The sequence below is a fragment of the Lycium ferocissimum genome, chromosome 3 (assembly GCF_029784015.1).
Source record: "Lycium ferocissimum isolate CSIRO_LF1 chromosome 3, AGI_CSIRO_Lferr_CH_V1, whole genome shotgun sequence".
Taxonomy (NCBI): Eukaryota; Viridiplantae; Streptophyta; class Magnoliopsida; order Solanales; family Solanaceae; genus Lycium; species Lycium ferocissimum.
In genome coordinates this window covers 65,904,068-65,930,499 of record NC_081344.1, presented here as the reverse complement: position 1 = coordinate 65,930,499, position 26,432 = coordinate 65,904,068, and the positions used below count along the sequence as shown (strand labels likewise).

General features: G+C 34.0%; 3 protein-coding genes across 7 annotated transcripts; 2 read left to right on the top strand and 1 right to left on the bottom strand.

Moving 5' to 3' along the window:
• The first annotated feature begins 2,510 nt into the window (after positions 1-2,510).
• LOC132050446 (uncharacterized) lies at positions 2,511-8,058 on the top strand. Of its 3 annotated transcripts, none has more exons than XM_059441692.1 (4): positions 2,511-2,665; positions 3,395-3,720; positions 4,171-4,471; positions 7,858-8,058. In XM_059441692.1, the coding sequence occupies exons 2-4, from the start codon at positions 3,477-3,479 to the stop codon at positions 7,901-7,903; spliced, it is 591 nt and encodes a 196-aa protein (XP_059297675.1). In that variant the 5' UTR covers positions 2,511-2,665; positions 3,395-3,476; the 3' UTR covers positions 7,904-8,058. The 3 variants fall into 3 exon arrangements, with proteins under 3 accessions (XP_059297675.1, XP_059297674.1, XP_059297673.1); XM_059441691.1 differs by lacking the exon at positions 7,858-8,058 and adding an exon at positions 7,687-7,851; XM_059441690.1 differs by lacking the exon at positions 7,858-8,058 and adding an exon at positions 6,685-7,611.
• Positions 8,059-8,774: 716 nt separating this feature from the next.
• LOC132050445 (uncharacterized) lies at positions 8,775-14,721 on the bottom strand. Its single transcript, XM_059441689.1, has 4 exons — positions 14,552-14,721; positions 10,565-10,668; positions 9,983-10,059; positions 8,775-9,188 (listed from the first exon to the last, which is right to left on the bottom strand). Exons 2-4 carry the CDS (start codon positions 10,663-10,665, stop codon positions 9,049-9,051), a joined length of 318 nt encoding a protein of 105 aa, XP_059297672.1. The 5' UTR covers positions 10,666-10,668; positions 14,552-14,721; the 3' UTR covers positions 8,775-9,048.
• A 1,627-nt stretch (positions 14,722-16,348) lies between these two features.
• On the top strand, positions 16,349-24,456 carry LOC132050443 (mitochondrial import inner membrane translocase subunit TIM10-like). 3 transcript variants are annotated; one of them, XM_059441687.1, is made up of 5 exons: positions 16,349-16,529; positions 18,353-18,404; positions 18,613-18,665; positions 19,114-19,222; positions 24,150-24,456. In XM_059441687.1, exons 2-5 carry the CDS (start codon positions 18,363-18,365, stop codon positions 24,198-24,200), a joined length of 255 nt encoding a protein of 84 aa, XP_059297670.1. In that variant the 5' UTR covers positions 16,349-16,529; positions 18,353-18,362; the 3' UTR covers positions 24,201-24,456. The 3 variants fall into 3 exon arrangements, with proteins under 3 accessions (XP_059297670.1, XP_059297671.1, XP_059297669.1); XM_059441688.1 differs by lacking the exon at positions 16,349-16,529 and adding an exon at positions 16,594-16,617; XM_059441686.1 differs by lacking the exon at positions 16,349-16,529 and adding an exon at positions 17,047-17,194.
• Positions 24,457-26,432: the final 1,976 nt, after the last annotated feature.

Below are 26,432 nucleotides of genomic sequence, written 5' to 3'. Positions count from 1 at the left end.
GTAAGCGCTCCCTATTAAGAATTGTTTCATACCAGGACTCAAATACGAGACCTCTGATTAAGGAAGGAGCAGCCTCATTCGTTGCACCACATCCTTTGATGGTTCTTGTGGTCCTTTATCAAGTATTGAGATTTTCTTAATTCTTTTTCATTCAAGTTAGGGTGCGTTTGATATGAAGGAAAACACTTTTTTTACAAAATAAATCATAACCCTTCAGCCAAGTCTTATCATTGTGTAATGTGTAATTCACATTACATTTCTTAAAGATATATAAATAGCAGCCACATGAAAAAACTTTCTATAACCATAACAAAATTCCAAAAAAATTGCATAAGCTATACTTATCCAAATGTTATCACTTTCTCAAGGAAACAAAGCAAAAGTCAAACGGCAACATTCAAACTATAGTTTAACTTTTTATGTATGGTCAGTACTGTAAAGAAGTTTTACGCTATCCAATTATTTAAAAGATAATTATGAAATATTGCTCACTAAAATTTAGATTAAAATAACTTAAGAAGATAGTAATACAAATTTTCTGCTATAGCAGTTAAAAATATATTGTTAGTCTATAGAAATGTTGCACTATATATGTTAAATAATTGTATTTCGTGTTTGAATCATAAGAAGATAAATTAATTCTCCCTTACTTTCACTATAGCCCAACTGACAATTTTAAGTTGGTGGTAATTACTAACGGGTTGTTTGGTACACGGCTAAATTATTCCGGAATTATAATTCTGGAATAAATTTATCCCATTTGAAAGGTGAGATAAAATAATCTCAAGTTTGATGAGATAATAAGGTGGATATCCCAGAATTAACTTTGGGCTTCAGTTTATACTTTGTTTGCTTAGAAGATATAAATTTATCCCAGAATAAATTTATACCTTCTACCAAACAGGGTATAAAATTAATATCAAACTTAATTTACGAGATATTCCACCTTATCACATGTACCACACGACCCCTAAGCCCTAACACAATAAATTCTTAGACGGGAATTTGATAGTATAACACAAAAGATGTAAAGGGTTAGTAAGAAAGTTGACACGCCTGTTTGAGCTGGTGAAGCAAGGAGGTTCATATGATATTCCTTGCTAGTAAATTTTGAGAAAAGCGCTAAAAATATCATTTATTATGAATTTGGGTTAAAAATGTCTTTCCCGTCATTAAAGTTTTCAGATATACCCTCCCCTTAAAGGAAATCCCCAAATCCCCTAAAATTACCCAATTTCATTTTTTAAACATGATCTACTAAATAACTCGATCCAACTAAATAATAACTCATACGATCCCCTTGTTCCCCTAATTCTCTCAAACATTTTCTACTTCTCTTCGACTTTAATCCAGAGGGCTACTGCAGATCGTTTTTATCGTGCGATCATATTTGTTTATCAAGTTTTTGCAAATTACCAAAATTTCAGCCACCATACAAGAATGGCCTCCATTTACACTGATAATTATGCTCTACCACTTGAAAAGTAGAAAACGTTTGAGAGAGTTGTGGGAATAAGGGGATCGTGTGCGTTATTATTTAACTGGATCAAGTTTAAAAAATGAAATCAGATTATTATGAGAGATTTGGGAATTTCCGTTAAAAGATGGGGTATATTTGATAACTTTAATAACGGGAGGGGTATTTTTGACCCAAATTCGTAACGTAGGATATTTTTAGCCGTTTCCCCAAAGTATAGGGGTATTTTTGACCTTTTTCCCCAAATGCTTTTGCAATGTATTATACATTACTCCCTCCGTTCCATAATAAGTGGTTTTTCGACGACTTTTCAATTTTTTTCAAAATAAGTGGTGTTTTAGAATTTCAAGAATATTTTGGGCAAATTCTTCCAAAATTGCCCTTATTTAAATAATCAAGATTCATTAACTACCTTTTCTTTTTCTAGGCATTTAATTGTGTAAGCACAATTTGATTAGGAGTGAGTTAGTAAAAATACTCATAATTTTGTAGGAGAGAGTGATTTCTTAAGGTGTGCATGAGCTAAAAGAACCACTTATTATGAAACAGAGTTATTATATTACAAGCCAAAAATAATAAATGCCATAAAAGGAAATTTATGTTCCTAAAAAAATATTTGTCAATTCTTTCACAGAAATGGCCAAATGGGGGTCCCCTCCCCTTGTCATTGTGTCCCTTGTACACCAGTCACCACAGAAAAAAGGAACTCTACTCTTTTTCCATCACTTGCCTAAAACTGACACTCATATATGTCCATTGCCAAGTCACAATTACTCTACTTTCAGTAAAGCAAAGTGGGATAAAAAGGACAAGGAATTGTTTGTTAAAGCACCAAAACCAAACATACTCAAATACAGTCTTCATTTTCTTTCCCACATTTCACCCATGCTTCTCATCATTAACTTTGATCAACTCTTTTAAATGCTTACATGTTTTTCTCAACCTGTGATCTGAGAATCAGTTTCTTGAATACTTAAAAACAGTCATTTCTTCTCTTTTTTCCTCAATTTATGAGCTAAAAATTAGGTTCTTTGATGGGCCTCTAAATGCTTCAACAGTTCCATCTTTTCTTCAATCTTTGGGCTTCAAAAGAGTTTCTTGAAATGCTTCAAAAGCTCCATTTTTTTTTTTTTGTCATTTTGTGCTGAAAAGTGTCAAACTTTTTAATGCAGTACATCAAGAATCCTGGTAAACCTCTATAAATACTATCCATCTTTTCTCAATCTGTGAGCTAAAAGACAGTTCTTTGGTTAAGAGGTAACTGAAAATTTTCAACATTTAACAGTTCTCATCCTAAGTTTTGATGAATTTAAAAAAAAAAAAAAAAAAAAAAAATCAAGTGCTGCATCTTTTTTCTCAATCTGTGAACATAAAGACAGTTTTCTAGGTAAAGGGTACTGAAAATATTCAAAATTTAACACTTCTCATACTGAATTATGATGGATTCCCTTAAATTCTTCAAGGATTCCATCATTTTTCTCAATCTTTGAACAGAAAGAGAGTTTTTTTGGGTAAAGGGTACTGATAATTTTCAACTTTTAACATTTCTCATACTGAATTTTTGAACAAGGGTAGCATCTTTTTCTCTTTGAACAGAAAGAGAGATAATTTTCAACCTTTAACATTTCTCATACTGAATTTTGATGAACTTCTTTTTTTTGGGTAAAGGGTACTGATAATTTTCAACTTTTAACATTTCTCATGCTGAATTTTGATGAACTTCTTTAAATTCTTCAAGGGGAGCATCTTTTTTCTCAATCTGTGAACTTAAAGACAGTTTTTTTTTTGGGTAAAGGGTACTGATAATTTTCAACCTATAACACTTCTTATCTGAAGTTTGATGTATTTCTTTATATTCTTCAAGTGCTCCATCTTTTTTCTCAATCTATGAACTGAAAGACAGTTTCTTTTTGTTAGGTGGTAAGCTGCTTAGGTTGTGAGTTCGAGTCAGCAAAGGAGCGAAAAAAAGGCGGGAGCTCCCAGGGGAGGGTTAAAGAAAATGCCAAATCTTGGAGTTGATAATGCTGACACTGAGGCAAATGGTAGTGGCAGGAATGGTGAGTTCCGCCGCCACCGTAGGCGTCGACGACGCCGGCAGCCATCCATGGCTGCTAGCAGTGAGACAACAACAACTGATGGGAGTTTACATTTCACTGATTCTGACTCTGATCAGTCTTGGCATTCACCTTTAGGCTCTATGGATGGCATTTCAATAAGGGAAAATTACAGCTCAATACCTTTAGGTGAGCTAGTTTATAAAATAGCCCGCAAATGTATAGGTTTTGTATTATTATTTTTTAATGTATAGGTTTTGTATATATATATATATATATACACACACACACTTAAATATACATATACTATACATATATAATATACTAGGTCCCAATTTAAGAAAGAAAGCACCATTTTTGAAAGTTTTAAGAAAGAAAACAAGTCTTATATATTTGTGTGGGTATAAATCTATCTCATAAAGTTAAATTGTTTTCAAATATAGAAAGGTGTCATTCTTTTTGGGACAAGCTAAAAAGGAAAGTGTGTCACATAAATTGGGACAGCGGCAATGTATACTTAATATAATATGCATATATTATACGTATAATATACATATCAGTGTATATGTATTGAATATTTGGGCTACTATCGGTAATTAAGTTTGGTCAATTATACATTTACGTAAATTTCCCTTTCAGTAAATTGTGAGCAGCCAAAGAGGGACAAGCAAAGGGGGACTATTTCTTTGTCTGATGAAGAGATTGATTTGGAGAGTGGTGAATTGGAGATGTTGAAGTTGCATAATAAAGAAGAGAGGGATTGTAGGATTTGTCATTTGAGTTTGTTGAAAAGTGGAGGGATTAGTAGTAGTGGTGGAGACCAAGTACAAGAGAGTAATTCAGTAGGGATGGCTATTGAATTGGGATGTTCTTGCAAAGGTGATTTAGGTGCTGCTCACAAGCAATGTGCTGAGACTTGGTTCAAAACCAAGGGAAACACGTGAGTATATATACCTCCCATCTTTTGCTATAACTTGTTTTACAGTTGCATTAGATTTTGTGTTAGTTAAGTAATTATTTGGCAGAATACATCGACAGTCCTTAAACTTGCCAGTAAATTTCATTTAGACACTCAAACTACGGCCTGTTTTGATTGAGCACCTGAACACATGATAAAGTATTTGTATTAGACACTTCCGACTCAAAATTTTGAAAAAACGTGTTTTTGCCCATTACGTAGAAAAAGTCCCACCTGTTCTAGGGGGGGTAGAGTGTACGCAGACCTAACCCCCACGTGTTCTCAATTCCGAAAGACCCTCATTCAAGAGAGGAGAAGAGAGGTTAATCACTTAAAATGTGTCACATCCTTAAAGTATAAGTATCACCCTCAATAAGCCGTAAAACCTCATTCATGGTCCAATTGATGTTGATGTGCTTTAAAGGAGGAGGCATATTTTATATGATTGATTTATTTCACGTAATGAGCGTTTGTGAACACGCAGAGAAACTTTTCCAGATTATGAATCGGAAATATCTATAAGGAATACTTTGTCATGTGTCCAGGTGCTCACTTGGAACATACTGTAGTTCAAGTATCTAAATGAAACTTACTAAGAAGTTTGGTTGTCGATGCACTAAGTCTAATAATTTAGTTCTGCTGGAGACTTGTATGCTGAGACGGATATATGATTTAAATTTGCCGGGTTCAAACTTTATGTTATCACAACAAAACCCAATGCACTTTTTCTATTTGTCCAAATTTTAGTGCTTTTTTCATGTATATATCTTGCTCCATGTACAAGATGCTAGGTTTAGTTGAACCTGTAAATTAGATGATGCATCTGCCTCTGCTTGTATGTAAGTGTAAAATGGACAAGAATAAAGTGCAATGGGTATACAGGATTTATAGAGCCAACCCCGTTAGTTTAGGATTTAGGCACATTTGATTGATTGATTAATCTTCTCTAGCTCTTGCATGACAGGAGTAATTTTTATGTTTAAGTTAATTTATATAATCTGCTCGTGATCTGTTCTCATAATATCTGATGGTTTGGCGAGTGTGAGGGATTCTGGGCTACCTTCGTGCTACTGGAATTTACCACTAGTTCTTCAGAATGCAAAATTCTGATTGCTGCTACTATGTACTGGAAAATTTACTAACGAAGTCACCAAACTTTTTCTCTAGTCTGCAGTACATTGCTACTCCGTTTAAGTAGTTCCGCAACTCCAAGTTAAGTTTCTTTTCCTAACATATTGGCATTGCTGGTCTTCTCATTAAATGTGACTTAGAGATTGGTGGGATCCAGCCCTAACTATTAATAGATCCATTTATCTTTAGAAGGAAAGCTGAGTTTACGCTATTACTTTTATCATTTGCTAATAATTTGCTGCATCATCCACGAATATCAGTTCAGATGTCTACTCTATCTTCCCACGTTGAACGGTTTGATGCATTTTGCTGATATTTGACTCTATAACCACCGTTGTTTGTGTCCAGCTCTTTTTCCATTATTAGCATTTTCTCGTTATCCTTGTTCTTGTGCCCTTTTTGTTGTCATATGGTATACGATTATATATAATCGTCTACCAGGAGCTATAGAACCAGACCATTAATAACTTCATGAATCCTTCAGAAAAATTGAAAAGCTTCAATACTGAATTTTCTCGGGACCTTTAAATTTGTAGTATGTTGATGAAATTTGTGTTCTATCTGGATATAACATAGTCCTTGTGTTTCACTTTTTGTCCTAGTTACTATTTGGAGAGTCAAAGGATGCTTTATTGACCATGACATCTTCAAATACTTTTTAAATATTTTAAATTGTGTTGTGACTTATAGTACCTTTTATGTAGTCTCTAAATATGTAAACGTTGTTTCAAAAAAATTGAAGATTCTATGTTCAAATTCACACCGAAAATTCATTAATTTGACCCTCGCACAGCGAATCATGTCACTCAAATTGAAATGGGGGAGGACCTTTTATAGCTTTATAGAAGAATGGTCTAGAATGGCATGTTAGGCAGAGAATAGTACCTTCTCTATTACTCCCTCCGTCCCAATTTATGTGACAGTATTTGACTGGGCACGGAGTTTAAGAAAGAAAGTAAGACTAATAAAATCTGTGATCTGACCTGCAATCATCTCTCCTTTTGTGTACATTAGTTTTCAATATGTGTTTCAAATATGCTAATTCCCTGAATTCTATGATTCAGAATTTGTGAAATTTGTGGTACCATTGCACTGAACGTTGCTGGAGAGCAAACAAATGATGCCAATAACTCTACAGTAGGCACTCTTGCAGCATCCACAGCACCTGTATCCCTTTCTGAAACCCAAGGCTTTTGGCATGGTCGCCGTGTCATGAATTTCCTACTTGCATCCATGGTTTTCGCCTTTGTCATCTCGTGGCTTTTTCACTTCGATATATTGCCCTAGATGTTACAGAAGATCGTCCTGTCAGAAATAACGTGTTCTGTATTGTGAGAATCAACATAAATTAACTCGCTTTTACGTTGGCTGTCAACCTACCGCAACTTTGCTCCTTTATCCAAGCTTTGGACTTGGAGAAATGTTTTGTTAACTCGTAAAACATCAACAGCTCCAACCCCGGCAATTTCTGATGTCGAGCTACATCTAGGTAGAGGAATATTCAGATATTATCTTAGTTACACGAGTTTATAAAGGTGATGTGGTATCTAGTAATTCAGAGGGCAGAGCGTGATTTGAAGTTTATGCGTTCTGAATCTTAATCTTTTTAAGTTACTGGTTCTGATTCAATAATTTGTATATATCCAGAGAATTTTTAAGACAAATAGAGGGTGTGAACCAAAGCTACTGGGTTCAGTCAAACCCCTAGCTGACACTCTAGCTCCGCTCCTGTCCAATATAAGCCATGCTATAAACATGTCCACTTTATATAGGGGATTCAGAGATTAAGTTCTCGATCTTGTTTGCGATGATGATTGTTGGCTAGAATAGAAAGTTTTGTTCATCAAACACCTTGATGAATTTAAAGTTCTTCCTAGCTAGTGTACCTATGTAAGTATGTATAGAAGTAGCATTCTGTTGTATATCATCCTTGAAATTTTTGTACAAATATCTCATGGCTCTTAGTTGAATTGTAGCTTATGTTAATCACAGCTCTATGGTTGTTGCAATTGTGTAAAAAGCACCTAAGTGTTTTCTTTGATAATTGTGTGTTCTGATTTGCTTAGGCTCATCTCGACTACTCCACCGAGTATACGTTACTTTCCATTAACACGGGTGTCGGGCAACTATGCTACTATGGTTGTTGCGATCAGCTGTGTTGCTATTGAACTTTTCAATGCAAATTACTTCTTATAAGTTTAGCCCATTTACCTTTGTAAGTTCTTTCATTACAAAAGTTGCAAGCTATTTGGAGATCTGGTGCTTCATATAGTCAAGAAATGACATGTATGATCAGGATGTAAAGAGATTTTGCGATTGGATTTAAGTTATAAATTCCATTTATACTAAGTTATCAAGGCACTTATTAATAGAGATAATTGCATATATATATATATTTGACAATGTAAAGGTTTTCAACACAACCAATGTAATTATACATGTTGCAACATTGTTAAATTCCGTTTATGCTAAGTTATCAATGCACTTATTAATAGAGATATTTGCAATTTCCTTTTAAGTTGACTCGACTGTGTAAATATCTTTTACGATGTCACGTAGAATATGAATGATTGTGTCAAATGTACCTTTGGATTTGATGGTCCCAAATTCTAAGACACTAAGCAAGCTTCATTGACCAGAATCTTTTGGTTTGTTTTTTAATTTGTTTTCCTGGTTTAGTATTATTGTTATTCCTTCTGATGCTTGGACCAAAATTGCAAATGGAAACAGTTTTCTCACTTAAAAGGCTTTGTAATAAAACTACTCAATGGAAAATGAGGATATAAAATCTTTCTCCTTGCATATTCTTTTGTGGCATATGAAATGGAATATGTACATGAAGCTCTAATCTTTTACAGAAGGCATTTCTCGCTAGACGACTAATAAGACCACTAGCCTTCAAGGACATTCTCTAAGATATGACTTCGGCCACTTCTAGTTCTTGGACCGAATGGAAAAGATGCAAAGTTAATAGAGAAGTGAGAGACTTACACAATTGAAATAATGGAAGGTAAGGTGCTCTATGACAACTAAAGCAAATAAAAACCAAAGGGAGATATCCAAAGCGCAACCAAATTTGAGAACTTGTTGGCCTCATTTCATTGGTATTGCTGGCTAAAGTTTCTATGGATGGAGTTCATAAACCACGAACCAGTAAAAAGGACACGCAATTATATAGCTTTTACAGCGATGCAAGCTGATAAAAGATCCATGATTCACTATCACATAAACTAGAACATAAAATTACTACTTACAACAACCAATGTGCACACTAAATTTCCATACAATCCAAGGTGCATTCTATAGCATGATTATGCAAAAAGCAACTTTGTGCACCAAATAAATGAAGCAACAACATTTAAATTTTTCCCTGTGTTTGCAAAAGGTGACAAAATTTCACACGGACAGAAGGCTATATAGTTAGTCAATCATTTCTTGATATCCATAGCGCTCAGACCTTTTCCAGATTTAAACTTTAAAATAGCCTGATCAAATGTGCCTCTAACGTGCTCGCAGATAAGCATTAGATCCTGACATGAATCATTCAATACCTCCCTTGCTGGATCACCTGCAATAGAAGACCACCAAAGTTGCAGAAAATCTTAATGTACCAAAACTCAAACGGAGATCCACAACATTTCTCAGAACAGAAGTGTATAAACATAAAAGACAATTGCAAATTGCTTTGAAGGATTTCCAAGCTGTCATATCATACAATGTACAATGGCATGCCCCATAGCAATCTCCAAAAATAAATTTCTACTCCATCGACCAGATCAAATAAGCAGGAAGAAGGAGGGGAATTATTAATTGGAAGAGCATCACAATATATATAACTCCAAAAAAAACCAAATGGGCAGAAAGTGACACCAACAAAATTACTGACTGACAAGAATGTCCTGAAAAAGCTACTTAGTCAATCATGGACGTTTTAGCAAATATCAAGCAAGTTACATTAGTATGGAAGCAGAACTCAAATTTGAATGATAGATAGACTAAGTTTTAAAAAATCAGAAAACATGTTCCACAAATGCACGAGGAAAGGCCACACAGCCTCTAAAAGAATACTATTGCTAAAGAATTATCTAAGCTTTTCTTTATTACTTCCTCTGCCCCAATTTATGTGGCACAATTCGGATTTCGAGAGTCAAACATCTTAATTTTGACCGTGAATTCGGGCATGAAATTTTTAAGTTTTTTGAAATAAAATTTACATATTTGAAAACTCCGTAAAAAGTACTATACGTAACAATAATTGACGTAAAAGAAAGACCTGTTTGAATCTCAAAATCCAAAAGGTGCCACATCATTTGGGAAGGAGGGAGCATAAGTTAGAGAAATATCTAAGTATTTAAGCTTTACCAGTAGTCTGAACTCTTATGTTAACTCGAGCATCAGAAGGATGTGGAATGCTGTAACCGCAGAATGTTACTCGGGGACTGCAAGAAAGTAGATATCAGTTAATATGAGATCCTATGTTGTTGCACACACCGCTGCTTAGAATAAGGGATAATTACATTTTAGGACTGCTCAAAAAAATAATAGCCAGCAATTGTATAAATTTTGTATATTAAGTATAAATATACATATAATATACATAGTGTATATATATAATATACATAATCCGTTTATGTGTTTTGTATATTTTGGCTAGCACCCGTAAATAATTTCGGCAGACAGGCAAAAAATGAAAAAAGCCCACTGAATAAAGGGGAAGGGGGGATGGCAGACAGAACATGCAACGACAAGATTAACATGAGATAAGTGGAATGTAAAAAATGAGATACGGAGGCCATCTGTTTTACCAGTTGAGTTTTAAACTTGAAGCAAAATTCTAAAAGATAATTTATATCAGGAAATAAAAACGCAAAAAATGAGATAGTACTTGCAGTGATTACTGCATAATGAAAGAAGAAAGCAAAAAGGAAGAGATGAATTACTAACTCTTGATTTAGAGTGTATCTGATAGCATTTGCCAGTGTATGGTCCTCATCTGTCAACGAGAATGTTGCTTTTGATTGATCTTCGAATGAACCGTGTTCCATTGACTGTTTAAAGAAATGAGGATGATTTGAAAATAATTACGAAAATTTTCAAACTCGAAAATATGCAATCTATGGATTAAAAAAGAACAATATAAAAGTGAAATAAGAGTTGTCAAATTGGTCAGAAAGCAAACTTCTTTCACTTTTTTATCAAGTCTTAAATAATATTATTTGATCAAGAGCAAACTTCTTTCACCAAACACATGTTTCTCCTGATTAGTGCTCATCAGAAAGTAATCAACTTAGTAAGGACCTTAATTATGTGGTCCACTGTTTTAAAGACCAAAGCATAAACAGCTATGAATTTTCAACTAGTCAGAGGCACTAGTTTTCTAGCTTTGGATTGCACATAAAAGTATTTTGGACAGACTAAAGAGAACAAAATGGATGAAGAAAATGAAACAGTGCCAAAGGAATAGAAACTTGAGGATATTTTTTGTAACTCAAATAGGCAAAATTCTTCAAATTATTTTTTACGGCACAAATTAGTTTACCATCATAACTTCAAGCAATTTTCACATGGGAAGTAAAAAGAAAGATATGATCTTGTAAAATTCAGGAGATATCATATCAATGGGTGTCATATATAAAAGGAGCTATTATATCAGAGTTGGGACTTTCTTTTGAGAAATGGGAGCAAACAGAACATTATAAAATACAACATATTTCTTGTTTTACCATTGAATATCAGTGCAATAAGAAGGTTTTGATCTAACTACAGATAGACAAAATGAAAATATCTACAGATAGACAAAATGAAAATATCTGGCGAAAGAGATGGAGAGGAGCAAGTTAGCGGCAAAGGAGTATTAGCAGCTGAAATTTTGCTGTTGATTTTTTCAATTTTCAGCCAAACCACTAGAATTTTCTTTACAACTTGATAACCGCGGTCTCTGGGCTAGCTTGCGCGCACCTTGACTAATTCCACAAGGCACCTGCTAGGCTGCAACCTACCACCAGCAGGTCAAGGTCCTTACATTTAACTGGGTACCGAAGGATAATTTTTGATTGGTAAAATATATCCTATGTAATAAATGTATAATTATATTTATCCATAGTCTACTGTTTAATTTTAAGTCTCCATCCACTGACGTCAAACAGTAAATTTCCTTATCACCTTAAGAAATGATGATGCAGTCACTGATAGTTCCAGTATATGTAGAATGTAAACTGCAAAGTTTAGTTTTTCCTAAATTTTAAACTATGAACATAAATGTGCCGATTTGCGTTCTGTGTCAAATCTAGAACACAAGAGTTCAATCTACTTCCCTTGTGTTTTCAGATTCAGAAATCACTGAAACCAACATGAAGCAACTTCCGAAAACAAGGACTCCCTCTATTCCAATTTATGTGGAAGTGATAATATTTGGAGATTCAAAAAGTTTTTTCTTTGACTACAATTTTCTCAAAAACTCTTTTGAATTATGTATTGATTATGTTGACTTAAAGTACTTTTCACATAGTTTTCCAAACTGCAAAATCTACTCAAAAAAAACTTTGAAGAATCTATGCCCGAGTACACACAAAAAGCTAGATGATTTGACCCTTGTATTCCGAACCCCTTCATATAAATTGGAACAACGGTGCACTAATATATAATCTAACCCAATTAACCAAGATTGTGGAATATAATCAATAAATCTGAATCATTGAGCAACTCCAGGAAAACGAGGCAAAGGGAAAATTCAACAATGGAGATGAAAATAAAACACTTACAACAAATGGGGTACCTTAATATAAGGTCAAGTGTAAACTTTGATGCTACACCGTGAGCAATGCTTGAATTTAGGTTGAAAAAAAAAAACATCGACTTCCTCCTTCCCATTTTATGTGGAAGTGATATTATTTGGGGAGTCAAAAAGTATTTACTTTGACTGCAATTTTCTCAACACTTTTTGAATTAAGTACTAATTAGCTAAGACTTGTAGTAGTTTTCATATATTTTCACAAATTTGAATTTTATGTTGAAAAAACTTGAAGAATTTAAACTCGAATATACACAAAAATTAGATGATTTGGCCGTTGTACTCCGAACCCCATCACATAAATTGAGACAGAAAGAGTACTAATACATAATTTAACCCAATTACCCTACCCGTCAAAAGGTTGAGGTAAGGTCTACGTACACTCTAGCCTCCCCAGACCCCACCTGGTGGGATTATACTGGGCATGTTGTTGTTGTTGTACCCAATTTTGTCAAATATAATCAAGAAATTTTGAATCATTGAGCAACTACAGGAAAAAGGGGCAAGGGGAAATTTTAGCATTGGAGATGAAAATAAACACTTACAGCAACAAGGGTACCTAAATTCAAGTCCAAAGGTGTAAATTTTGAAGAATAAATGCCTTAATACACACAAAAATTAGATGCATTAACCATTGCACTCCAACCCCTTAACATAAATTGCGCTACTAACATATAATTTAAAACAATTGCCTTAATTCAAGGCCAACGGTGTAATCAAGAAATTTTGAATCATTGAGCAATGGAGATGAAATTAAACACTTACAACAACAAGGGTATCTAAATTCAAAGGCAAAAGGCGTAAACTTTGATGAATATATGCCTTAATACACACACAAAACTTAGATGCTTTGACCCTCGCTTCACATAAATTGGGACAACGGGAGTACTAATACATAATTTAACCCAATTATCCAAGATTGTCAAATATAATCAAGAAATTACAGCAATGGACATGAAAATAAACACTTACAACAAAATGGGTACCTTAATTCAGGGCCAAAGTTGTTAACTTTGAGCAAAAGGTTGGAAGAAAAAAAAAGAACAACTCCGAAGTCTGCAGAGGAGAAGTGTTAAGAGAAAGGAAAATAGTTTAGGGTTTATGGAGGGTTTAGTTTATTTATTAGGGAAAGGAGTAAAGGACGTAGGTTTAATTGGGTAAGTTTGTCACATAATTATTACTTTATTTTATTAAGGTTACTTAATTATGTTTTCTAACTTGAGCTATTTTCACATGGGAAGTAAATAAGCAAGATAATGTCTTGTAAAATTCAGGAGATATCATATCAATGGGGTGTCATATATAGAAGGAGCTATAATATCACAGTTGAGACTTTCTTTTGAGAAATTGGAGCAAAAAGAACATTATAAAATTCAGCACACTTCTTATTTTACCATTGAATAGCAGTTCAAGGCCAAAGGTGTAAACTTTGAAGAATATATACCTTAATACACACAAAAATTAGATACATTAACCATTGCACTCCAACCCCTTCACATGAATTGAGCAACTAGCATATAATTTTAAAACATCACCAAAGATTATGGAATATAACAAACAAATTTAAAATCATTAAGCAACTCTAGGATAACGAGGAAAAGGGAAAACCCGCCAATGGAGATGAAAATAAATAATTGCAACAAATGGGCATCTTAATTCAAGGCCAAAGGTGTAAACTTTGATGAATACATGCCTTAATACACACTCAAAAATTAGATGCTTTGACCCTAGTACTCCGAACCCGTTCACATAAATTGGAACAAGGGGAGTACTGATATATAATTTAAACCAATTACCCAAGATTGTGGAATATAATCAAGAAATTTGAATCAATAAGCAACTCTAGAAAAAACAAGTCAAAGGGAATTGGGAAGATGGAAAGTTCACTAACTAGGTACCTTAATTATGTCGACTTATAGTACTTTTCATGTAGCTTTTAAAACTGCAAATAATTTTAAGAAACTTGAAGAATTTATGTCCGAATAGAAACAAAAAAGTTAAATATTTTGACCCTTGGTGTATTAATACATAATTTAACACAATTAACAAAGATTGTGGAATATAATCAAGAAAGTGAATTGGGAACAGGGAAATTTCAGCAATTTGAGATGAAAATAAACATTTACAACATAATGGGGTACCTTAATTTAAGGCCAAAGTTGTAAACTTCGAGCAAAAGGTTGAAAAAAACACAACTTTGAACTGAGAAGTGATGGCAAAGTTGCAGAGGAGAAGTGTTAGAGAGAGGGGAAAATAGTTTAGGGTTTAGGGAGGGTTTAACCGTTTAGGGTTTAGGAAGTAAAGACGTAAGTTTAATTTCATTTAAGTTAATTCACGTCTTTTTATTGATTTTTATTAAATTGATTTTGTTAAAGTGGATATTTTTAATTCAACCAAAATTGATGTAGATTTAGGGCTTGTTTGGAAAGCCACCCATGTAATGGAATTGAATGTAATTACACAGTTCAATATGTTTGTCATGCTAAATTATTACATGGCCATCATGTAATTGGGTGCGGGTTTAATATGTTTGTAGTTATACATTTCTTTTAATTAGGCGGTGCAATTTATTGCTATTTTTTATTTTATTTTTTTAAATTTGAAGATAAATTTTTTTACCTAATAGGTTTTGTAGAAAAATATGAAAACAATGCAATTGTTACACTCTATGTTGATTTGAGAAAAATAATTACCTGATTTAGCCCATCTTTTATTTCTTACCTGCGTTAGCTGCCGGAGTGGTCATCTTCCTCATTCTCTCTGCTGAGAGCACCGGAACAACCCCATAATCGACCCTGTTTCTAGCCCAAAACATCCCTCAGCCTTGCCACCTGAAACGAATTCAAAACACCCATCAAGATCAATACCGGAACCGAACCCCCCACCACTAAAGCACCATGTGAGAAGCTCGTTTTTCAACTTCATCATTGAATCCAGATCCACTGTTATACCATCGAACTACTCCTGTACCACCGAATCTCCACCCATGAATCACCAATTTGCATCTTCATTTCGATTTACCTGTCATAGATCTTCCATTTGATTTGATTCGATTCGATCTTAGCAAAAACAACGTGTGAAGTGTATGTAAATACCTCTTATATATTATTGTGCACTGTTATACCATGTATAAGTGCGTTAAGAGATGTTTATACATTATAAAAGTGTGTATAAACATCTCTTGAGTATAAGCATCTTTTGTATAAGTTTATATAATATTATATACCAGTATAAAAGTGTGTATAAACACCTTTTATATATATTATTATATGTTAACCGTATATTCAAAAGTATAACCTGTAAACCAGAAAATATAAGAACGAAAGTGTAGTTTCGAGCCCACAGAAAATTGTGTTTCCTTAAGGAATTTCATCCCCTCACAATTGCCCAAGGTTTGGATTAATTCCTCCTGTAGATGGAACGAAAATCTACGTAATACTCTGCAATCGAAATCGTTAACTTCAGCGAACTCAACCAATGGATGTAATCACACAGCACTTACTGTTTTTCTATTTTGAAAACGATGCAAGAAAAGGGGATGATTTTTTTTTTTAGGAGAAGCATTTGAAAATTTATAGCCATTGAAAAAGTGCAAAGGTATAACATTAATTCGTGCATTATTTAATTAGTTAATGTATAAACATCTCTTATTAAACCTTCAATTACTTAAATCGTACACTTTTGATTTTTTTACTTGTGAACATTCACAGATTTATCATAAATATTAACCGATTCACCACTTAATTACACATATATTATGTTAAATCTGTACTACTACTTCATATTTAACAATAATATTATTCTATAACTAATGAAATATAACAAATTTTCTACGTGAAATGACCAAAAGTACACATTTTAATTACTTGAAGTAAATATAATAGCCATATATCACAAGGACCAAAAATAGAATATATGGATAACTTAGAGACCAAAAGTACTATTGTCCCCTATTATTTTCACAAAACATAAACGGGTCGAGAACACAATATTCGGGTCGGATTCTACCTCTACCCCAAGGGGTCCCCATTTGGAAAGAACCCTAGTTAAACCCTAATAAACAAAATCTCCTTTTTTCTCTCCTCTCTGAAATATAAAAGAGCAGAAGATAACTTATCGGTAAATTTCTTCACTCTATTGTGTCATACTTGTTTGAACATGAACAGATACATTCATAATTATGCAGATTTAGGATTTCATATCAGTAGTGTGTAAAATGTCATCATATGCAATGTTTTTTTTTTTTTTTTTTTTGGTAGCAATAGATCCCACTTAGCATGAATATACATGTATAAAGACATTTTTTTGGGGGGTGGGGGGTGGGGGGTTTTGGGGGGGGGGGAGTATTGTGAAGAGGGTTCAATTGAATCAGCCCCATGGGAAAGTTACTTGGTCTAATTAGTATAAAGACATTTTTTTGTAAATATATTAGTTGCTGAACCTCATTGGTGTAGTTAAGTGTATTCACCCATTATGAAAGTTTGTATCACAATGTTTTCGTTGAAGCAATAGATTCCACTTAGCACAAATAAAATTCATATGCATTTTCCAGTAGTTTGTAAAATATCACCATATGCACTGTTTTTTTTTTTTTTTTTTTTTTTTTAGCAATGGATTCCATTTAGCATGAATGCACATATTTTGGAGGAAAAAAAAGAAAAAAAAACTCATATGCATGTGGATGAATCTGTGCTAGACACAAATGCAGTAGATTCTTTTCCAGTGGTGGAGCTAAATGTTGTGAAGAGGGTTCAATTAAATCCCCTTTGTCGGAAAGTTATGTGGTATAATTAGCACAATAAGCTAAATTTTTTTGTAAATATATTAATTGTTGAATCCCATTGGTGTAGTTAAGTGTATTCACTCATTATGGAAGTTTGGATCTTTTTAAGTCCCTTTCCCTGGGCAGAAGGGCATGGTGACTTGACATTGTCCTTACTATAGATAGATATATGTATATGTATATGTATGTACACAATATAGTACTTTGTTTGTCCCAATTTACGGGAAGGTGTTACTTTTTGGTGAGTCAAACAGTTTTTTTCTTTGGACTATAGTTTTTTCAAGCTTCTCAAAAATATTTTGAAACATCAACTATGTTGACTTGTAGTACTTTTTGTGGAGTTTTCAAAGATTTAAATTTTATTTGATTTTTATGAAGAATCTAGTCAGACTTAAGTGTTTTGACCCTCGTACTCCGAACCGCTTCATATAAATTGGGACAGAGGGAGTTGTAGAGTAGTCAATGTGATCTAGTGGATGGCAAATAGAAATGCTTATAGATGAGGTATGCAAGGGTAGTTTGCCGGCCATGTGTATACATATATGGAGTCCAAGGCAGTGTGTGCATTAAAATTTGCTACACACATAGCAGATTCACTGCCCAGGGCATAAGGGTACGATGATTGGGCGTCATCCTTAGGCTAATTTTTTCTTAGCACATTTTCTGAATGCTTATTTTTGGACTTGGATTCAGACCTGTAATTAGACTTTTGTATACACACATGCAAAAAGCATTGAGTTAAAGGCTGTTGGTGCAGTAGCAATTAGTACACATAATACAGTAGATTCATCTCGCAGGACATAAGGGGTATTATGATTGAACATCATCCTCACATTCCTTGGTTTTATTAGGATAAAGTTGTTTCAGCATATTTGCCCTCAGGGCTTTTGTCTAGTATTAAGAGCGTAGCTTGTGATATGTGAGTTAGGCGCATGTCACGGGTTTGAACCTGACCGCAGTCAAAAGCCCGGTATTTAAGTGGAGAAGGCTAGAGGGGCGGGTCCACTGAGTTTCGAACTGCGCATCACTGGTCCTGGGGGATTTCTCGGTCATAAAAAAAAATCTTTTAGCATATTTGATGTTCTCTTTTTTCTTGCATTGTGATCAGACATGTAACTAGACTTTTTGATCTAAAGTGTTGTTTTATCTTGTCTCACAGCTCTGTAAAGATGGCTGCTAATAACGTACCAACAGAAGTTGAAAGACAGAAGGTTCTTTACTTTTGCGATGTGTATCATTTTATCTTTGTTTATCTGTAAGGAAGAATCCTTTCTGTGTGGTTATCACACATTTGTTAGTAACTCCAGCTTTCAAGTTTCTAAATATTTGCATTCTACATGTGATGTTGAATGCAGAACTTTTCAAGCTAAAAAATTTCTGGGTGTTCTTACTGCCTCTCCTATTTCCTTATGTGTGCAGATTTTTGGCTTAGCCGAAACGGAAATGGAGTACAGGGTTGAATTCTTTAACAAGTAAGGTGTTCCAGATCGTAGCTGTTCCAATCACAAGTCTCTTTAGTAGTATCTTAATAGCAGAAAAGTTTAAATCTTCTTGGGGCTCGTAAAAAAAGGGATAATTACATTTTAGACCACTCAAAAGAATAATAGCCAACAAAGGTTTAGGTTTGTATATTAAATATAAAATATACTTATATTATACATATTGTATACATAAAATATACAAATAATATACATAATCAGTGTATAGGTCTTGCATATTTTGGCTAGCACGTGTAATTAATTTCGGGCGACGGGCCAGGAATGAAAAAATCCCCAAAATAAAGTGAAGGACTTCATAATTGTCCATACAATTCACTTTTCTCTCTAATTCAGCTGTAGTATTGTTGCATAGTTCCTCCCATCGAAGACGTGTACACAATTTCTGAACTTCCATACTTTGATGTTTCTTGTTGTGATCTAGGCTCACCCATACATGTTTCGACAAGTGTGTCGAGAAAAGGTACAAGGAGCCTGAGCTATATATGGGCGAAAATACCTGCATTGATCGTTGTGTCTCAAAATATCAGCAGGTAAATCATTCAGTAATTTCATTTTTAGTACTTTTCTGTTTCCTTTTGGTGGGAGGATAAGTGATCAATCTGGTTGCAGTTAAATGAAATTTTAATGTAGTAATTTTGAAATTACAGTTGCCTTTTTCACTCAAAAGCAGCGGAAACTATGACCTTTTTCTTCCTTACATTTTGTGTGTTATGCACTTTACCAGGCCCTCTATCAGATTCTAGGTTTAGATAACAGTTCATATACTTCCAGTTATTTTTTCTTTTCCGGGCTGTCTGGTCGTTGTGGATTAAAGCAAACAAGTATTAAGTTCCTCATCCAAACAAAATATTCATACTGAATGATTATTCTTACTCCGTCCGTCCCAATTTATGTGAAATTCTTTCCTTTTTAGTCAATTCCAAAAAGAATGACACCTTTCTATAATTTTTTTTAATTGTTAAATGACATTTTTCTATATTTAGTAACAATTTAACTTTAAAACTTCTCATTTTACCCTTAATGAGATGATTCATATTCACACATATATCCAGATCTAGGATAGCGGGTGCGGGTTCCCGGAGCCCAATAACTCTTGCACAGACCTTGTATTTATATTGAGAAATCTATTATATATATAAGAAATATTTGTTACCCAGTAACAAAGCAATCTCTTGGTCCAGTGGCAGTGATGGAACCCACTTGAGCTTAGCTGACCTTCTGGGCAGGGGTTCGATCCCCCTTGGGCACATATAAAGAAGTTTTCTTTTTTTAATTTGAGATTATTGGGAATCCATAAACTTCAAATCCTGGATCCGCCTCTGCATATATTTGTGACTTATTTTATACCACAAATTTCGTAAGTCTTACTTTCAGTCTTAAACTCCGTGCCCAGTCAAACACCTTCACATAAATTGGGATGGAGGGAGCACTATTTTACCTTGGGGGCTATGTTAGGCCATAGAGGTCACTTGATGGGGCCGCTAGAGGTTGGGGAAAGGCTCAGGGCAGATAGCTTCAAAGAGAACTTTAGTCAGTATATGGATTTAGGAAAAGTTCCATTTTATAAAGTCTGAGGGGGCTTGTAATACTCATGCTAGTTTACTTTAAGTAGATATTTAGCAGATTCCTTTTAGTCCATTAAAGCTGATTAAACATGAGAGTATGCATTACAAGGCAAAGAGAACTATGTCTCAGAAACTAAGTAAAATATTTGGACTCTAGTTTGTGGACAGAAGATTGATTTTTCTTTTTCTTTTGTTTTGAATGATAGTTGGTAGAAGAAATTAAAAATTGAATAGTTTAGCAGATTCGGGACCTAGGTAATTAGGACTTAGGAGTGGAAAATGGGTGGCTCAAAAGGGCTTAATAAGTAAGTGTTTCATGACCCAACCTGCCCAAAGTTAATTTGGGTCTAAATGGGCTAAACAATAAGTCATAACCCAAGCCGTACAACTTGGCATTTTGTTCTTTCCTTTTTTGAAGAATTAGTTTAGATTCTCAACCAGCCCTTGACCGGTCTGTCAGTTAGTCAACAACACAGAATCAATTTTTTCTTTACTATTTCGCGAACTATTTATTTAACCTCTGTGTAATTTCCTTAGTTAATTGATGTATTTAATCTAGTACAGAACTGAAGAAATATTATGAAAATACTAGTCTCACCAGCAAATGTTGAGTCATTGAATTTTTTTTCAAAATATTACAAAAATACTAAATTAGCATTTATTCATTACTACCAGTGCTTTAACATTTATGATGTAGCTTTAGTAGTGTCAACAGACAAGCTTTGACAAAATCTCTTTCAATAAATAATATGTGGGACTCACTGATCCTTCAAGAAAAGAGAACCGAAAAGCAGCTTTCATATTCGTAAAGCACTTGAAAATAATAAAGAACAAAAAGTAGAAAAAAAAGAAAGTAGAATTTGACTTTTAAAACTATTTGAATTGGCAACTGTGAGTGTTGATACTGGTATAGATTAGGAATAGAACCAGTTGAGTAAAATGTGTTTTGTTGATGGGCTGATTTGGGCAGAACAAAAAGTTACCCATAATAAAAGAGTATCCCAAGTTGACTCGTGGAAATGTCCAAATTGACCTATGTGATGCCACAATCAAGATGTGGTGTGTTAACTAATGATCAACTTTCTATAATTGATATATTACATTGCGCTGATGGTATGAAGAATGACTTCAAAGTTCTACCTTATCCAAAAAAATGGTATGAGGAATGACTTCTCTTGTGAATATCAAGATTTAATTGATGTGTATTATCTGATATGTTGGGATATAATAAAAGAAAGGTGAAAATTGGACCTCTCAAGTTTCGCCCTTTTTGAATAACCTTATACAGATACCATTTTGGATCCTTGAGGTAATCCTCTCACAAGGAACATAGTTCCATTATAAACTCTTTTTGCAACATTCACTTGACCAATGGCGGAGCCCTTAGGCCAAGGGGTGTCAGTCAACACTGCGTGGTCGGAAAATATTGTTAAATATATAAAATTGAAATAAAAAATTAAAAATAACGTATAGACAGCACAAATTGAAGCCATTGGATAATATGCACTTCTGAGTCCAACTGATCAGACACATAACTGACTTATTGTGGGTTGGGTTTGAGTCTCCACTTAGATACATGTATTTATTTTTGAGCCTCATTTGTCAATAAAAATATTAGGTTGAAATGGAACCGAAGACTACCTTCCTTAAACCAATGTTGTGAAAAGCGCTCGCTTCTGCGCTTTAAGCGAGAAGCGAGGCGAGGCGCAGCCTTTGCACTTTCCGGCCTAAAGCGAGGCATGGGTTAAAAAAGCGCACGCTTTAGGCCGAGAAGCGAGAAGCGACCGAAGCGACAAAAGCGATAGAAGCTCGCTTAAGCATGGTGCACCTAGGTTTTTTTTCAAAAAAATTTGTTAAAACACTCTTCCTCTTCTATTTGGACTCTTATGACTTGGGACTTTTTTTTTTTGAAACTGGTAACTGTAACTTGGGACTTCTTTTTACTGCTGCGACTGCTTCTCCTCATCTCTTTACTGCCTCTTTCAAGTTTCAAGGTTATCTTCTCTTCCTCTTCTTCTTTTCTCTGTTTTGCCTGCTGCTACTCGACTGGACTACCAGTTTTTCTCATTTTTTTTTCAGTTCTTCACTGGGTTGCTCTTTTTTTCTGTTCTTCTTTTCTATTTGTTTTAGTTCTTCGACTGGGCTGCAATTTTTTTTCTCTGTTTTGTAATTTCTTTCACTGTTCTGCCCTGTTTTTTGTCTCTGTTCTTCAATTTTTCTCTATTTTGTAATGTTTTTCTCTGTTCTGCTCTGTTTTTTCCATCTCTGTTCACTGTTCTGCAATTTTTTCACTGTGCTGATTTATATTTTTGTTGTGATTGTAGTAAATTCTGTTTTTTATCCAATATGTTATTCTTATTGAGTTCTTGGTTCTTTATCTATATCTATTTAATTTTTTTTATTTTTGTATTACATTGCACTTCACATGAAAAAAGCGCACAAGCCTCGTCGCTTTTTTCTGCTTCTCGCTCTCCAAAACCTTGCCTCAAACGTGAGGATCAATCATCACTAAGCCAAAGTTCATTTTGGTGTTTCAACAAGATTCTTTTTAAAGTCACCATGAATGCATTTTTAAAAATGAAAACTAGTTCAGAAATTCTAGTAATGTGCTTGAATTGTGTTTTATTATTATTGTCGGAATTTTGTATTTTTAATATGATAACTAAAATGATTTGTTCATTTGTTCGTTTTTCTAAAGTTCGACACTACTTGCTAAGAATTCTATGTATGCCACTGCTCTTTACGCGAATAAAAGCATGATTCGCCTTTAAACCCTAAGTTAGTTCCTTTGGGGCTTCTTGGGCCTCGTCATTTTTTCGTTTTCCCTTAGTAATTAGTGCTTCATTTAGTGTTCCCAAACTTTCAAGTTTCGCTTGTCTCCTTGAATTTTTTTTTTTAATTGATCCAATTTCTTCTTAATTTTTAGATCACCTTCCACTTTTGTGCGTCTCAGCACTTCATCCATGACATCTCTCTAGCCCCCAATCTGCAACTTCAGTACTTTGTCGCTTCCCTTTGATCAAGTTTTGCTTATAACTCAATTATTCTTTTATGAAGTTGTTCCTTGAGCCTGTTTGGCTTATATCAATTTAAGTACTTCCTCTGTCCCAATTTATGTGACACTCTTTCCTTTGTAGTTAGTCCTAAAAAGAAAGACACTTTTCTATATTTAGTAACAATCCAACTTTAAATTTACATTTTTACCCTTAATTAAATGATTTCTAGCCACACAAATTTCTATGATTTGTTCTAGATCACAAGTTTCAAAAGTCTTCATTTATTCCTTCAACTTTGTGTCCAGTCAAACACCCTCATATAAAATGGGAAGGAGGGAATAGTTTTTAAGTATCAACTACTGAAAATTACTTTGTAAGTGTTGGAGTTGAATTTGTGTAAGCAATTACATTTTTGGATAGAACTGTCGCAGTTTAAATAAACAGTTTGGTAGAAAAAGCAGTTAAAATTGTCATGTGGCTATTTATTAGCGTGCTGCGTGGCTAATATTCAGTCTCACTACTCCGTTTAATATAGGCAGAACAGCCTGATAGACACATCTACTTGTTGCTGTTGCTGCATGAAAGATGAATTATGTTGTGTAACCGGATGCAGAGTAATTGTCAAGCAATCTAATCAGCTTTACTCTTATGTGTTTTTGGTCTTCTTTCAATCACTTAAGCTTGTTGGTAATTCATGCCACACGTGCATTTTTCTCAAATATTATGCTGCATTAACGGGGCTCGTGGGTTAGAATACAACTGCAGCATTAACTAGCATACTGTTTAGTTCTTCCAACTATGTTTCAGATATCTTATGGTAATGTTATACCAATGTAGATAGCTTTGGTACGCCTATAGCTGTCTAAAATTCGAGTAACTTTTTATTTTCTTTTCAGATTACAAACATCATCGGTACGATACTCGCTAATGGAGGACGATCCACGTGAAATTCTTCCACACCTGATCATATAATATTTTTGGAAGAGCAGTATTTCGGCATCATATTTCCTGATAGTCAGATCCCGGCATCTTATGAAAATCAGCATTGTGTTTTTCATTTTTTAAAAATTCTATTACATCGAGGGATCTACATCACACCCCTTGGGGTGCGGTCCATCCCCTGATCCTGCTAATGCGGGATGTTTTGTGAACCGGGTTGCCCTTTATTACATCGAGGGATCAGGTTAAGGGGGAAGGAGTATAGATTAAATGGAAACCTAATTGTGAAAAATTCCCGCTGATACAAACTAGACGGTAAGTATTAGTTTTAGCATTATTGTTTTATTGGTGCCACCAAAGCCATGAAATTTTGATTTTTCTCAAAATTTTTTGGTAGTGTATCATTACTTGGTTGATAAAGAAAAGCAGATAAAGGATAGTGTATCAGTGATTCTTCCTTTACATGCAAATAATTTTTTCAAGATATCATATGATCCTTCTGATGTAAATGACATTTCCTCCTTCCACATTCGTCATGATTATGCAAACTTCCTTTCTAAATTTTAAAATTACATTGAACTTTCTTGTAAGCCTTGGTCTTATGATGTGAATAAGAAATGTTATTCTACCAGGTCATCCTTTAATACAAATAATGATGGTGGGTGTATAGACCATATCAAAGAGGTTAACCTTAATAGTTAAAGGAAAAATATATATCACTTAACTGTGGTTAAATTAATGATACCATTCTTTCCAATACCGAATCGCTTTCAGTCGCACATGGTAAATTTCAGAACTGCTAAAAATGGCCAAAATTGGTGTTGACTTACTAGTGATTTTTTATTTAACTTTCCCAACTTTCACTATTAACCATTTTAACAAAATATTATTTTTACCGTAACTTACTGTAAGCACCTTTGTAATATAAGTTAGTTAAATCCACCGAAATTTAATTCATTTTGAACACTTAACACCACTAAAGTAGCTAAAGAACATGATTGCAAATCGAGTAAGCCATTTTCCTTAAGCCAGAGGACGCTAGTCAAATGGAGTTATCAGATCTCTTAATAATAACGCAACTATCCTCTATAATCGTATTTGAAAAAAAAATAAAATTAAATACCACTAAGCAAGTTAGTGGATATTTTATTAACAGAAAAGGCTCAAATACACCATCAAATTATCGGAAATGACTCATTTATGCCATCGATCGATCGGAAATGGCTCATTTATGCCACTCATCAATAGTTTGGCTCATTTATGTCATAGCCGTTACCAAATGACTCATCCATGTCATTTTTCATTAATGACGATTTTACAATACCAGATATGATACGTGACCTCCAACTAGACGGTTGTGGGTGGGTCGGGTGTATGGGTCAGATTTTTTATTAATTTGGAATTTAAAATTAGGCTAATTTAATTAAATGACGTAGACCTCTAATTGAAAGTCACGTGTCATATCTGGTATTATAAAATTGACATTAATGAAAATGACATGGGTGAGTCATTTTGATAAATACGATGGCATAAATGAGTCAAACTATTGATGAGTGACATAAATGAGCCATTTTTGATAGCTCGATGGCATAAATAAGTCAAACTATTGGTGAGTGACATAAATAAGCTATTTCCTAGGTGACGACACATCTGAACATTTTTCAGTTTCATTAATAAAAGCAAAGTACAACAAAAACAAAGTTCTGACAAAACCAAATGAAAACAGCAAAAAAATATAAAGAAAGGGGAGCTGGGTTTCCTAAATAAACCCTAGAATCTCGGTCAAAGAAGGCAAGAAATACTCAGATGCAACTTACTCAGCCTCTAGTATGAAAGATCTGCACACTTCGAGAGTTTTTTGTTGATGTTCCAACAAATGATGTATGCTTCAAGAGCTTTATGACGACATTTCACTATAACATTCAAGTTATTTTTTTTAAAATTGATTTTTCATGTTATATTTCACCTTTTTATAAGACTATAACAACATTCTATTTATAACAACAGTGACCATCATTATACTAATACACTCTGTGTAAAATTACCTCTTATAACAATCCTATTCAAATATTGATTGATTTTGTCTTTCACTAATTCTGAATGTCTATACTAAACTTTCCCTCTTCGTTCATTGAGGGTTTCAACATGTCAGCTTAGTGGCAATAAATTCCAAACTAAGGATAATTTGGTCATTTTACCTATTAATTGAGTAATATACCAATTAGCTATGTATTTCTAAG